At 43.0% G+C, this 15,862-nt stretch overlaps 2 protein-coding genes across 4 annotated transcripts in view; one reads left to right on the forward strand and one right to left on the reverse strand.

Moving 5' to 3' along the window:
• rexo4 (REX4 homolog, 3'-5' exonuclease) overlaps positions 1-6,789 on the reverse strand; it is a 46,561-nt gene extending 39,772 nt beyond the window's left edge. The window contains exons 1-2 of one of the 2 annotated variants that reach the window (XM_069931419.1): positions 6,688-6,787; positions 5,537-5,700 (exon numbers count right to left, since the gene is read on the reverse strand). The gene's annotated coding sequence lies outside the window, so the exon portion shown is untranslated. Of the gene's footprint in view, positions 1-5,536; positions 5,701-6,687 lie in introns of both variants that reach the window. The other variant, XM_069931447.1, reaches the window with a different exon arrangement.
• The window catches only part of adamts13 (ADAM metallopeptidase with thrombospondin type 1 motif, 13), a 138,267-nt gene continuing 128,500 nt past the window's right edge, over positions 6,096-15,862 (forward strand). Inside the window, exons 1-2 of one of the 2 annotated variants that reach the window (XM_069931357.1) lie at positions 6,096-6,484; positions 6,699-6,765. In XM_069931357.1, coding sequence (XP_069787458.1) covers positions 6,407-6,484; positions 6,699-6,765 — 145 coding nt within the window. In that variant the 5' untranslated portion in view covers positions 6,096-6,406. The remainder of the gene's footprint in view (positions 6,485-6,698; positions 6,766-15,862) is intronic. The other variant, XM_069931353.1, reaches the window with a different exon arrangement.

The raw sequence follows: 15,862 nt of genomic DNA on the forward strand, positions 1-15,862 counted from the left end.
TATTGTTATCCCAGAAGATGGGCAATTTTCTCACAGATTTGGAAAGGTTTAACTGCTCAGACCCGTGCAGCATTTAGTTTGATCCACTTGTGCAGAACTGCAGTTGACCACTGCATCCAGGTTACAGAGAGAATAAAGTTCATCAAGATTCCTACTTCTAGTCGTTTGGGAACCGTACATGGAACACAGAGAAGTCCTACCATGGACCTCCACCCCCTAAAATGACAGAATGAGGAGAAGACGAAATGATCTGACCCAGTGGGTAAAAGTAGATGACACAATTTTCTTGTTTATTTTCACTGTGTGATGACATTGTTTAATGGGTTTATTGTATTGTATTTGTTGAACGTTTAGTAGGTAGGGAGGGGGTGGGAAGGAGGGAGGGAAGGGAGGGGGAAAAGGGGAGAGAATGACACTGTGTATATTCAAGAGGGAAATGTTGAACAAATTCCACTTCCTCTCCATTCCATGAGTAAAGAAATTTGGAAGGGCAGAGGAAGTGGAATGAACAAAGTAAACATGGTCATGTAATATTACATTTAGAATGTAACATACATGAAATTATTTAATTTTGTGTACCGTAAGGAAGACAGAGCCACCACTTTGTCCAGTGGACCACAAAGAAATGAGGCTCTAACAAGGGATGAACTCGCGACACTTGGTTTACAAGATCAGTGCACTAACCACTGAGCTATTAGAGCCTCCTATACGATAGATTGTTCAAATAGCTGACAGAGCCCCAATGTGCCAAATGTGGTCTGAGCAAAGGTTAATACAGATGCAACATGACTTCCCAACTTTTATTCTCCATGCTCCGACTGATGAATGCAAGTATGCTGTATGCTTTATTTATAAGATCATTAGACCATGACATAGAGCAGAAAAAGGCTCTGGCTATTCAAGAACACCCAATGACCTGGCTTCCACAACCACTTGTGACAACAAATTCCACAGATTCACCACCCTCTGGCTGAAGAAATTCCTACACATCTCTGTTCTAAGTGAACACCCTTCAATCCTGAAGTTGTGCCCTCTTGTCCAAGACTCTCCCATGGGAAACATCCTTTCTGCATCTACTCTATCCATGCCTTTCAACATTTGAAATTATTCAATGAGATCCCCGCTCATTCTTTAAAATTCCAATGAGCGCAGGCCAAGAGCTGTCAAACTCTCCTCGTATGATAACCTTTTCATTCTTGAAATCATCCTCGCAAACCTCCTTTGAACCCCGTCCAACTTCACCACATCTTTTCTTAAATGACAAGCCAAAACTGCTCTCAATACTCAAAGTGAGACTTGTCAGAACCTTAAAAAGCTTCAACAACACATCCTTGCCAATGTTCCCTCTAATTCACTGTGCGCCAAAATCTGATGTTGTGCAAATTTTTTCTCTGTGACAAAAGTATGTGCGCACTGAATCCCTGTGTGCGAGGTGAGATGATGTAAATTAGTGATGTCAAATGTGGTATTTGGAAAAAAAACAACTAACTAGTTAACAAAAACAGTTAGCTAAGAGATTATTTTCAAGTATAATTATTTACCACATAGGTGCCGCGCAATTGCTCAGCAAAAGGAGGAGTAAGGCGTTCCTTTTAATGAAAGCCTATAGGTCATCATTGGGCGAGGTGTAATACCTGTTTAGCCTCCCAATCAGGGTCACATGATCCCATGGATTGCAGATGGTGGATGGTTTTTTTACAAGCAGATTCTACAAACTGGAATTTATGGTTGTAAAACTAATCCATGGCCAAGGTTATCTGTCCAGTATAGACACTACAACTGTAGAAGGCAACAGCAAGCCATTTCAGTATTTTTACTTTGTCTATGTGTGATAGTACAGATTCTATCACCAATGTGTACATGAACAGATTGTAGTGTAGGATGACTGTGATTGGCTGAGAGTGTAGCCATGCCTACTGGCAGGTCTGAAAGGATTGCTCCTGGCCAGACCAGGTCATTCTGGACTGGTCGACCTACTTGCGATATGCTCCAGTCTTTTAGTTAATAAAAGCCTTGGTTTGGATCAACACATCTTTGGTTCTTTCGACGCGCTCCACAATTTTATTAACTAAAAGGTTTTGAAGGGATGGAGCGTATGCTACGGCTGGAATGCCTCGACATCGACCCACAGTCAGCTACAGCCTCGAATGACTTTAAGCACTGGGTGAGATGCTTCGAAACATACTTACAGCTCTCTGACCCTGCCATGATAGAGGACAGCCGTCGACTACTAATATTGATGACTATGGTGTCCCTGAGAGTCTATCAGAGTGTCCAGGACACGACCACTTATGCCGCAGCCATGAAGGTGCTGAAAGGGCTCTATGAGCGACCAGTGAACAGGGTCTATGCTTGGTACGAACTTGCTACAAGGAGGCAACAGCCCGGTGAGTCCTGTAGAGCTTATATTCAGACACTAAGGGCAATGGGCAGGGACTGTGCCTGCACAGACTGAACTGCAGTGGAGTACACAGACGATCTGATTCGGGATGCCTATGTGGCCGGGGTTCAATCAAATGAGGTGAGGCAGCGCCTGCTAGAGCACGGGGGAGAAAACCTAGAGGACGTGATCCGGATCACAGAGATGATGGAGGCTGCGGTCTTAAGTATGGACATGTACTCTCGGGGCTGGACCCCACACTCTGATGTGATTAGGATGCCCTCCCTCTACCCTACCTCTGCCACTACGCTGCCCGATGCAACCCCAAAGTGTTATTTCTGTGGGAGGAACAAGCACAGCAGGTCTCAGTGCCCGGCGAGAAAAGCCAGGTGCCAGAAGTGCCTTAAAAACGGCCACTTTGCTGTAGTCTGTTGCTCCAAAATGGCCACCGTCAAACACAGTGCCTTGTGTGAAGCCCAATCACCACTCTCCATTTCAAACACTTCTTCCTCAGAGCTCTTGTCCAATGAGAGCGAGGACTTCACCACGCGGCAGTGCCTGACGTCACGGGGCAGACGCCGAGCGTGGAAGGTACAACTCACCCTCGCCACAATAATATTCACCCTACCTCATGAAGCAACATCCGACCAGGCCCCAGTCCCATCCTCAACGGCCACTGCCGCTGCCAACCAGGGACCTGCCGCCACTGCAGACCAGGGACCCGCCACCGCTGTCAACCAGGGACCCGCCGCCACCGAGGCAGCTGACCAGGTACCCGCTGCCACTACCATCTGGGGACCTGCCACCGCCGCTGCTGCTGACTGGGGACCCGCCACCACCGGGGCAGCCGACCCGGTACCCACCGACGCTGCTGACTGGGGACCCGATGTGCCGACCAGGGACTTGCTACCGCTGACTGCCCTACCGCTGATGGCAAGCAGCGACCCCCAACACTTACCGTTGGCTGCAGGCAGGAACACCAACTCCTCGACGCTGTCTTTTCTGGCCCAACTGTTTGCGTGACATCATCAAGCACATGTTGCATGACGTCATCACGCAGGACTCCACTGTCCCCGTTACAAGTCTCTGCATCAGTAACCCTTGACCAGGACTTCCCCCAACCCCTCACAAAAGCTATGGAACTGATTAAAGTGCATGGACACTATACCAATTGCTTATCTAACTCGAGGTCAACTGACAATTTTATCTGCCCAGACCTGGCCCACCGTTGCGGACTGGCTATTCTCCCCACTACACAGAGAATTTCATTGGCGACCAGATCGCACTCAACTGGAGCAGAGGAGTACTGCGTGGTGACTCTGAAAGTCCAGGGCATCATGTTCACAGACTTCAAACTATTAGTCCTTCCCCAATTGTGCGCCTCTGCACTGCTGGGACTGGATTTTCAGTGCCAGTTTCAAATCGTTTCCCTGCACTTTGGGTGGCCTCACGCTCCGCTCCCTGTCTTTAATCACTCCACCCCAGAAACCTCCTGCCAGCGACGAGTACTCCCACTTCCCATTCACTGTGCCCTGCTCAGACATGACTGCCTCCTCAGTTATAGGGGCCCTGCACAGCATCTTTGGGTACCCCAGTTACATTCACAGTGACGGGGGGGTCCTCGTTTATAAGCACAGAGCTGCGGCAGTACCTTCTGGAGTGTGGTATTGTTTCAAGCAGGACCACCAGCTATAACCCACGCGGTAATGGGCAAGTTGAAAGAGAGAATGCCACCGTCTGGGAGGCAGTTACGCTTGCCCTCCGGTCCAAAGGTCTCCCCACCTCTCGCTGGCAGGACGTGCTCACTAGTGCCCTACACGCCATCCGCTCCCTCCTATGCACCGCGACCAATGCCACCCCCCATGAAAGGATGTTCTCTTTCCCGAGGAAATCTGAGTCGGGTACAACCATATCGGCGTGGCTCACGGTTCCCGGTCCGGTCCTCTTACGACGCCACATCCGGTACTCAAAGAACGACCCCTTGGTTGACTGAGTGTCTCTGCTCCATGTGAACCTGCATTATGCCTACATTGAGTACCCGGACGGGTGGGAGGACACAGTCTCGGTGAGGGACCTAGCCCAAGCCGGATCAGGTGCAGCAGTGCCTTTAACCCAACCTCCCCCTATTCCTTCTCCTCCAGGTCATGTGCTTGAACAGAGAGACCAGCACCATCCCACCAGCTCAGGCCAGACTGTTGACAACGCCATTGGGAAATTGAGCAAAGCAGTGGCCGAACCCTACGGGCCTGCTGGCAACACAACTCTGGCAACCCCAATCCCGGTGCCACGGCGGTCACGCCAGATGGTCGGTCCACCTGACTGGTACAACCCCTAACCTCCATCTACCCTGGGGTCAGTTCTCAAAGAAGGGGTGAATGTGATAGTACAGATTCTATCACCAATATGTATATGTACAGATTGTAGTGTAGGATGACTGTGATTGGCTGAGAGTGTAGGCAGACCTACTGGCAGGTCTTAAAGGATTGCTCCTAGCCAGACCAGGTCATTCTGAACTGGTCGACCTACTTGTGATATGCTTCAGTCTTTTGGTTAATAAAAGCCTTGGTTTGGATCAACAAGTCTTTGGTTCTTTCGACGCGCTCTACACTATAGTCTCAGGTCAAAGATGGAACCTTCACTGAAGGAGAACAGGGGAGGCAACAACTACAATTTGGAGAGTCAGAGATCATGGATGGAGAGGCATGATCGCCCATACCAAATGGCAAGGAACCTGAATGAATGATAATTATTAATTACTACTTTTTTTAAGTAATTAACCTTCTGTGCACACATTAATTTCCTTTGTGCGCTGGTTGCAGAATGTGCGTGCGCACATGCTCATAGCTTAGAGGGAACAGTGATCCCTGCTCTTTTATTTTATTCCTCTTGATATAAATGCTAGCATTACATTTGCCTTATACACCACCATCTCAACATGCAAGTTTTTCTTCAGGCTAACCTACACGACAAGTCCCAGGTCCCTTTGCATCTGGATATTTTCAATTTTCTCCCAATTAAAAAAAATAATTACCTGTTTATTTTTTCTACCAAAGTGCATGACCATCCATTTTCTGATATTATATTTCATTTGCCACTTCCCTGCCAATTCTCTTAATTTGTAAGTCCTTCTGCAGCCTCCATGTTTCCTCCACCTACCTTCATATCATCCTATCAGCTGGTGTTGCCACTTCAGTGAGCTCTGGACTTGTGGCTCAAGAATCCTCTGTACATCAATGATCCAATGGCCTTTGCTCTTTCCATCATCAAAGATCGGGAACTGTGCCAATGCTCAAAGTGTGTTCTGACCAAGAGGGCACTTCCTGATACAAGGGAGGACATGTGATCAACTGTGACTGTCAGCCTTTGGAACTATCATTAGTTCCATTCCCTCTGCCCTTTCACCATACTTCTCCAAAATGTTTCCTTTTTGTGAATATTTTAATTTATTATAACTTTCCACTCTTTCAATTTATTCACCATTCTTCTCCAAAATGTTTCCTTTTTGTGAATATTTTAATTTATTATAACTTTCCACTCTTTCATTTTATTCACCATACTTCTCCAAAATGTTTCCTTTTTGTGAATATTTTAATTTATTATAACTTTCCACTCTTTCAATTTATTCACCATACTTCTACAAAATGTTTCCTTTTTGTGAATATTTTAATTTATTATAACTTTCCACTCTTTCAATTTATTCACCATACTTCTACAAAATGTTTCCTTTTTGTGAATATTTTAATTTATTATAACTTTCCACTCTTTCAATTTAGTTTTAATTTGTGTTTGTGTGTGACCTGTTCAGGGACCGTAACCGGGTAATCACTATTTGCAGATGAGAGAGAGGGAGAGAGAGAGTATGTTGTGCAATTATCAGGAAAGGACTTGCCAAGAGGTTATTGCGCAGAATTTTAGCTGAGTTGAAGTCAGCGTGCAAAAGCCTGGTCGACAAAGCACTGGTTTCCCATTCCATGGAAATGCTACCCTCCTTCACTGCAACCTTTCCTACTGCCTTCTGTTGACACAATGATCTGTCTTTCACAGCCCTTCCCATCTGCGAACCTCCTTCCTCAACTCTGGTGCATCGGATTGTTTCTTAACCAGGTAAGTCCATCTCTTCATTAGCAGAGTAAATATCCACGATGATTCTTTAAGAAGAAATCTGTTGATGCAATCAGTAGTGGATGAAGAAACAGAAAAATTGGATCAGGTTTTCTTTGAACACAAATTATTCTTTGCTGTTTTAATTTAAGTTATGTAGGAGGTCGTTTGTTTTATATATTACTTGTCTAATTGTTTACACTCACCTCTCCTCTAGGTATTTCTGGGATCAGTTAAAGGCATCAATGATTTGTCTTATTTTGGCGACCCCTCAGAGACTGGAGGTATGCTTACTATTTCCCGGAGGACCCACTCGTATTTACAGAGCTTAAAACAGTTAATATTACACCGAAGCTATATTGCCTCATTATTGTAAATAGCAACCTCAACCAGTTTATTAAAGGGACAGGAGCACTGAGGAAAAACAGATTGAAAGAAGGAATGTATTAAAATGAACATCCTTCCCCCATACACTATTTGTTTCAATCCCTGTAAACTTCTGAATTTTTAAAAAAAGATTTAAATGTTTTAATATGATTGTTTTTATGGAAATGTAAATTGGCAAGAGTATCATTACGAAAATTGACTTGGAAATATTCTTTAGGAGGATTAGAATACCACATTTTCAAAATTATTATGAAGCAGTACAGTTAAAATTTAATAATAGGATGTTTGAAATTGACCATCTTTTGATATGGGCTAAGGTTGAGATGACACAGATTTCTGAAGGAAATATGGATCAGTTTATTTACAAATGGAATCCCTGCCTTTTGTAAAATTACAATTTACCTGTGTTAAAACATTTAATGGAGACATGGCAAAACAGGGATCAGATTGTGGGAACTAAAGATAAAATTTCAGCTAAAATTCCATTGTATCAGAATAAATTGATTCCTTTTTCAACTAATAAAAAATCAGTATTTGAAATTTTGGGAACAGAAAGGTATTAAGTTTGTAGGAGATTGTTATGAAGCTGTTTTTTTTTGTCATTTAATAGATAAAATTTGGAATTACGTCGAATACATTGTTTGCATATTATCAAGTTCGTGCTTTGTTGCTGCAGGTACACAATCCTTTATCCAGACATCTAAAATCCGGAAAGCTCCAAAATCTGGCAAATGGGGAGAGAGACGGCAGCATGAGTTGGGCGGGTGAGGGGGGGAGACCAGCAGCACGAGATGGGTAGGCAAGGGAGAGGGACCAGCATTGCGAGATGGACAGGCAAGGGGGAGAGACCAGCAGCGCGAGTTGGGCAGGCGAAGTGGGGTGATCGGTAGCATGAGACGGGCGGGCAAGGAGGAGAGACCAGCAGCGCGAGTCAGGCGGGTGAGGAGTGAGGGGGAGACCGACAGCGTGAGTCAGGCGGTCGAGGGGGAGAGACCGGCAGCGAGAGTTGGGTGGGCAAGGAGTGGGGGGGGGAGACTGACAGCGCGAGTCGGGTGGGCGAGGGGGGTGGGGAGATGGCAACGCAACTGGAAGGGGTGGGGTTGGATATGGTGGCACAATTCAGGTTGGCTTAAATCTGGCTTTTTGAAATCCGGAAAAATCTGAAATTCGGAACACACTGTCCTCCAAGGGTTCTGGATAAAGGATTGTGTACCTGTATAGAATTTTGGACGTGAGCTAAGGTTACCTAAGCAAACTAAATTTGAAATCTTACTTACTGATGGGGGGGGGGGGGGGGGGAAAGGCTTTATTTCAGAAATGTATGCTTTGTTGCAACATAAAATGACTAAATTGGATTTGTTTGAAACAAAAAATAAATGGGAGAATTGTTTTTTTCTATCCCTATCTCAGGAAGAATGGATGACTATGTGTGAAGATAGTGTGACTAAATTAATAAATGTGAGATATAGATTGGTTCATTATAATTTTTTACATCAGCTTTATTTAACTCCTGAGAGGTTAAAGAAGTATGAATTTAGTTCTTCAAATCTGTACTTTTGATGTGGTAAAGAGGTTGGTTCCTTTCTGCATTCGGTATGGCTTTGTGAAAAGGTGAAACCATTTTGGTGTTGGATTAAGGAATTTTTGGAAGGTTTGTTTAAGTTTAAACTTGAATTGGATCTGTTGTAATTTTTGTTGGGATATAGTATGACATTGATTTTGGGGTTAAAATTAAAGAAATTTCAGATTGAATTTATTCATTTAGCATTGGCAGTGGCTAGAAAATGTATAGCAATTACTTGAAAGAATTATATTGAATTGAGAATGCAGAGATGGCATATAGAGTTGAAATCCTGTATACCAATGGAAAAGTTAACTTATAATTTACATGATAATTATTCCTTTTTTATTAAGATATGGAGCCCGAACATGAAATATATGGGTTTAGATATACGGTAGTATTTTTTTTCTCTTCCCGGATGGAGTTGGCATCCTCTAAGGTGTTAAGTAGATGACTGTATATATATATAATTACCCCCTCCATAAATCTTCGTCCGCGAAGCCAAGCCAAAGATATATATATATATATATATACATATATGTTAATTTTTTTTAATTAAAAAAAAATTATTTGGTGGAGGGTGGGTAGGGGGATGGGGGTTATAGTGGGATATATTTACAAAATATCATGTAAAGAAGGAATGAATTAAAAGAAGCTGGATGGAGGAAAAGAAAGAAAAACTCAATGCATATATGTAAGAAAGAAAGATGTGTATTTATATTGCAACTTTCATAACTACAGGACATTCCAAAGTACTTTTTGGCCAGTGTTGTAATTCTTAAAGCAAATAAATGTAATCTGCTGAGGAAAACAGTGGGCAAGTGATATATATGGAGAGGGGAGAGGAATTGTCAAACTTTTGGGTTGAAACCAAGTATTGCAAAACGTCGACAGTTGCTTGTTCACCGCCTCTGAGTTCCTCTGGAAGATTGTGATTCACTCAAGGTTCCAGCATCTGCAGCCTCCTGTGCCTCTCGTGGTTCTTAACTGTAGTCAATGTTGTAGGAAACATGGCAGCTATTTTGCACACAGCAGATACAAAGAGCAAGGGTGATAACAGTCATGCAGTCGATTCAGCAATGTTGATTGAGGTTTGTATGTCAGCCAGAACTACTGTACTCTTCTTTGAAATGGTATCATAGGATCTTGATTGATTATGACTTGGTTTAACATCTTATAGAGAAACTCACACTTGGCTCTGAACGGGCTAGATTTTTGTGCAAGTCTCTGGAAAGGAACTTGAAGCCTTAGCCTTCTGTCTGTAAGACAAGGCTGAGCCTTGGTTGTCATATGTCACCTAAGCAGTGAATTTCCTATGCTTCACAGAGTACTGTTCTCATTTCCTCAGCACATGGGAGGATGGGCTTATGGAGTTGGTTTCTTCCATGGTCTACCAATCTGGTAACCATTAATTAGCAGCTAACTGTGCACACACCTGGTGAATGTATTTGAAACAATCAGAGTGTAACACCTGAATTCATCACTCTGTGGACTTAATTTCAATTCCCTGTCCCATTCCCTTGCTAACATGTCTGTCCATGGTCTCATGCACTGCCAGACTCCTCAAATTGGAGGAACAACACCTCATCTTCCATCTGGGCACCCTCCAACTGGATGGCATTAACATTGACTTCTCTGGTTTCCATTAACTACGCCCCCCACCACTATTGCTTCAGTCTTTATTCTGACACCTTCCTGTTCTATGCCTTGAAGAAAGGCTCAGGCTCAAAATGTTGGTAATATATCTTTACCTCCTATGGGCGCTGTGAGGCCAGTTGAGTTCCCCTAGCATTTACTGTACGACAATCACAACATCTGCGTTTCACTCTGTAGACTTGATACAATAACGGCTGAGCAAAAGAGGAACTACAGCATAACTGCAATGCTGCTATTTGGATAACCCCTGTTTCCTTCATTGTCTGCCTTCTTGGTTGAATTTTCCCTAGTGCCCTCGTATATATTGTTTGCATCTAAAATGCACTCTGGCCATGGTTCTCATTGCTGTTTGTGAGCTCCTGCTGGATAGAAATTTGCTGGTCCTCTTTGTACAACTGTGGGTACCTATTAAAAGTACTTAACTCATTATAAAACACTTTGGGGCAATATATAACATTTTGCTTAACCATTATATGCAGATAAACCTGTACAAATAGTAGATTGGTCCAGAGTTAGAATACTTTCTAGTGTTTTAACCTCTACTTTGAGCAAAATGATGCATCTTTGGAGAGGATTTAGAGAAGATTCTCAAGATATCTCCTGGGGATGAGATGAAATGAGATAAGCTGGCATTTTTCATTAGAACAAAATAGGTTATGGGATACAAAAGGGCAAAGTGATAATTAAAATGGGTTTTAATTGAATAAGTTGAGGTGGAAAACTATTTCCAATGGTCAGTAGTTGAGCTGATAAATAGAGGGAAAAACACACAGTGAATGCATAAACTCAGCTAGTCTCGCAGAAGGTAAAAATATATTACCGACGTTTTGGGCCTGAACCCTTCTTCAAGGTATCAGCAAAAAGCTTGTGTGTTTTACAGATAAATAGAGGGATTCAATAGGACATTGCCAAAACAATGGTGGATATTCAAAGAATCACCTTTTGATGACATTGTGAATTTTCAGGAGAAAGTGATGCTGACCTGAAAGAGTGGGTAACAAAAATGCATAATAGCTTTTAAAGTGGAAAGGAATAAGCAATAGGGAAAGAAAGGAGAGTTACTGAGAAATATCTTTCAGGGAGACTGCACTAGTTCAATGTCAATGAATGGGAAGAGGGTTTGGCCATTGGGAATTATGTACAGGAGGAAAATATTTGACCCATTTTATGCAGAAGGAGTGAATGGGAAGTATTATCTTCCACTGGGGGCTGTGGATTGAAAGTGAATGAAATGGGTCAAGGTTCAGTAGATTCTATAAATACGAATATGAATATCACTGGGCTGGTATGAGGGCAGCCAGGGAGCTTAACCAGACTGAAGCACAGGGAACTGAGACCTCCCCTACCATCCATTCTACTGGTGAATGTCCAGTTACTAAAAAATAAAATTGATGACCTCAAGTTGTCCCCTCTAAGCTGATAACCAAACTTCGTCTGCATGGTATCAGCCCATCCCTTTGTAATTGGATTTTGGACTTGCCAACTAACAGACCTCAATTTGTTAAGCTGGGAAATATTTTCTCTTCCATTCTTATCTTGAATACTGGCATGCCCCAGTGTTGTGTGTTGAGCCCCCTTTTGTATTCCCTTTTTACCTCCGACTGCATTCCTATAGATAATACAAATTTAATAATCAAGTTTGCAGATGATGCCACGGTGGTAGATCTGATTAAAAGGGACTGTTATGATCCCAGAGGACCTAAAACCCAGCAGCAATAGAAATTCACTAAGACAAATGGTTACTTAAACAAAAGTTGTTTTTAATTTTCTTTCATCATAAAAACAGGATCAAACTTTAACTTATTACTATTAACAACCTAACTTAACCCCCTTGTAATTATAAGCTCACGTGTATGTAATGTGTATGTTAGGAATTAAAGTACCTTTAAAGAAATTGCTCGAGACAAAAATTGAGAACAAAGAACATTTATTACTACAACAATGCAAAGTTGGGTGCTTCCCCTTACCCTGGGAATACACACACATACTGGGGCTCACCCAACTTTTATACAGTCAATTTCAGTATCAGAATGCCCTCCCCCTTACATTCTTCTGCCCCCCTGGATGGGTTTGGCATAGGTAATCCTTCCTGCCTACGTGCAGTTTCAGTACACTTGGAGGACCAGGGGGTATCCTGTGGGTGCCCCATCATGTCATTGTCCTTATTCACACCTTCCTGATTCTCTGGGCTACAGTCTCTTGATATGCAGAGTTGACTCATTCTATCTAGGGTTGGCTAATTTCATATGTATAAATCTGTGTATGGTTAGCTAATTAGAAATGTATGACTTGGTACTTCTGTCCAGGGCTAGGAGACCCTTATCTGATCCAGACTACCTCAACTTCCTACATTCTATTGTACCTTACCATTCCTTATCTTAGTCTTATGGTCTTGTCACAAAGACTAGAAGATTCTTATGTTAATCGTGCTGACTCTGCTTTCCTGCATCCTAAGCCCCAAGCTTATCCTGTTTGAACTGGTTACAGCCATTTTACTGATGAACTTTAGTTTCTTCCATGTTCATAATTTTAGATCAATTTTCCCATCTCTCACAATCCTCACTTTTCTTTTAGATCAGTAATACTGATCTTTCACCATGATCAGTGTTACTGATCTTTGGTTACTAGTGTCAGTGTGACTGATCCCCCCCCCCCCTTTCCTCACTTTTCTTTTAGATCAGTAACACTGATCTTTCAAGTGTAAGGTGTAGTTTTACCCAGCTGGTCAATAACCGAATTGTAATGTCTGTGTAAAGTCTTTAGGTAGGGGAGCACCATGAAGGTCAGAGTAGCGAGTCCAGCTGCTTATTAGGGTTTCGAGTATCAGGCTCCAGTTCTCAGTAAAGAGTCTAGTCCATCCCACACGTTGAAATATTGAAGCAATGTCTTTGAAGCACCCGACTTTTGTAAGCGTTGTCCTGACGAAGTCTGTGAGAGACGCTGCCTTCAGCAGCGAACGAGTAGCAGTCTGTGAGAAGCGCTGCCTTCAGCAGCGAACGAGTAGCAGTCTGTGAGAAGCGCTGCCTTCAGCAGCGAACGAGTAGCAGTCTGTGAGAAGCGCTGCCTTCAGCAGCGAACGAGTAGCAGTCTGTGAGAAGCGCTGCCTTCAGCAGCGAACGAGTAGCAGTAGTCAGGCGGTTCCGTTGAATTGTGGCTAGTATCTGATGTCCTCTTCAGCCCCGAACCCTAGGGCCACCGATCTCCGAAGGCTGTTTGGAGCCTGATATTAAAGTGTCAAGCAGCTCACGTTGTTGGTAACTGGTGCTCCCCTTCACGGGGTGATGAAAAGTGACAAAGCTGGGGAGGGGATTGTTTCTTGTGATTTAACTGTGTGTTGCAGCTTGTCTGCTAACATTAGCATATGTATCATCTCTCTCTCTCTCTGCTACATGTACAATCCTGACTACCATTCTGTCTGTCTTTGTCCCACCATGTCCTTTGTGCTATCGCCTCAAAACTCTTGTCTCTAATACCTGTGTAGGCTACGATACAAATTAGATGTACTCCACTAAAGCTGTTCAGTTCCCCGGTCCGTATTGGAATCCCTTGTTAACCCATACCCCACTATGACTAAACATTAAATCTATGCCCTGTCTACATTCTAAAGGAGCCCAATTGTAACCTCTGCTGCCCCTATTCCAGGGGGGGACTTAAAACATTAACGAACAATATTCCAAAAAAATGAGTAAACAACAATGAACAATAAATGTAAAGCTCATTAAAAACAGCAATAAAATACAACAAGAACTGAATAAACCACCATAACTGTAAAGCTCATTGAAAACAGCATTAAAATACAACAATAACTGAATAAACCACAATAAATGTAAAGCTCATTGAAAACAGCAATAAAATACAACAATAACTGAATAAACCACAATAAATGTAAAGCTCATTGAAAACAGCAATAAAATACAACAATAACTGAATAAACCACAATAAATGTAAAGCTCATTGAAAACAGCAATAAAATACAACAATAACTGAATAAACCACAATAAACAAGTAACATTACGGCACTTTGTCACGGCGCAGTGTAAGTTTCAGGTCTGATGGATGAGGAACTGCACGCCAGGTTGGGGTTTGAATCTGTGTGTCGTGGTGTTGTGGTTCAGAAGCTGGTTTAACTCTTTGAATGTGGGTCCAGCCTTTCTCTCTTGTTCTTACTGCGGTGTCTGTAATTAAAAGTACACAGAAGGGACCATCCCAGGCAGGTTTTAGTTGATCTTCTTGCCATGCTTTTACATAAACCCAATCACCAGGTTTAATAGAATGTATAGGAAAGTCTAAGGGTGGTGTTTGGGCTAAGAGTCCTTTTTGCTTTAAATCTTGGATGGAAGTAGAAAGTCCTCGTAAGAATTTAGAAATGTATTGGTCATTAGCTTCAGGAATGGGAGAATCAGTGTGGTACCCCATAAATGGGAGTCCAAACATCATCTCATACGGTGAGACTGCGAGGTCTTTACGAGGTGCTGTCCGAATTCTAATCAGCGCTAACGGTAATGATTTAATCCAGGACAGACCAGTCTCTTCATGAAGTCGAGTGAGTTGGAGTTTCAATGTTTGATTCATACGTTCGACTCGCCCCGAACTTTGGGGATGCCATGGGGTATGTAGTTGCCATTCTATTCCTAAGTTCTTGCAGACACCCTGTAGAATCTTAGAGGTGAAATGCGTACCTCTATCTGAATCAATGGTCTGCATCATACCGTATCGTGGAATGACACATTCAATAAGTATTCGGATGACAGTGTTGGCACGATCATTCGGGGTAGGAAAAGCTTCAACCCATCTTGTGAAATGATCGACCATGACAAGGAGAAATTTGTAAATGCCAATCTTAGGAAGTTCAGTAAAGTCTATTTGTATGCGCTGGAACGGGCGAACGGCAATGTCGCGACCGCCAGGTATTACTTGGCGCATCGATTTCTTATTAACCCTTTGACAAATGGGACAAGATCGAGTAGCAGATTTAGTAATATTGTATATGCCAAGGCAGTGAAGGGAACGTGTAAAAGCATCTATAAGGGACTGGGTTCCCCAATGTGTTTGTTGATGTAACTGATCTATGATTTGGCGGGCTATGGCTTTGTTAATAACTTGCCGTCCGTCTACTGTCCACCACAACCCGTCGGCAGTCTGGCAAAATCCCTGATCTCTCATTGCGACCTCTTCTTCCCGTTTAAAGTTGGGATTCTTTTTAATCTCTATTGGCGTGGGTAGTAGCTGGTATAAATGAATCTTTTCTGCTAATGCCGCCTGTTTGGCAGCTGCATCAGCCTGCCTGTTTCCTCTAGCTTCAGGACTGTTACCAGTCTGATGTCCACGCACATGTACAATGGCAATATCGGACGGGAGTGCTAAAGCCTCCAAGGATTGGGTAATTAACTGTTCATGAGCTAACTTTTGTCCTTTGCCAGTTATCATCCCTCTTTCCTTCCATATCTTACCGAAGGTATGGACTACCCCAAAAGCATATTTAGAATCAGTGTAGATCGTTCCTACCTTGTTCTCTAGTTCGTGGAGTGCTCTACAGAGGGCATATAACTCACAGGATTGTGCTGACCAATGGCCGGGGAGGCGACCAGCTTCGATCACCAGTTCCTGTTTACCGTCCACTACGCTATACCCGCTATAGCGGGTTCCTGCAATACAACGTGAAGAACCATCAATAAACAGTTTTTCCCCTTCAGTTAAAGGGACATCGGTTAGGTCTTCCCTAATTTTTGTTTGTAAGTCGATAACCTCTGAGCACGAATGTTCTAAACTGTCCAAAG

This window comes from Narcine bancroftii, chromosome 1, assembly GCF_036971445.1.
Source record: "Narcine bancroftii isolate sNarBan1 chromosome 1, sNarBan1.hap1, whole genome shotgun sequence".
In the NCBI taxonomy this organism is placed as follows: Eukaryota; Metazoa; Chordata; class Chondrichthyes; order Torpediniformes; family Narcinidae; genus Narcine; species Narcine bancroftii.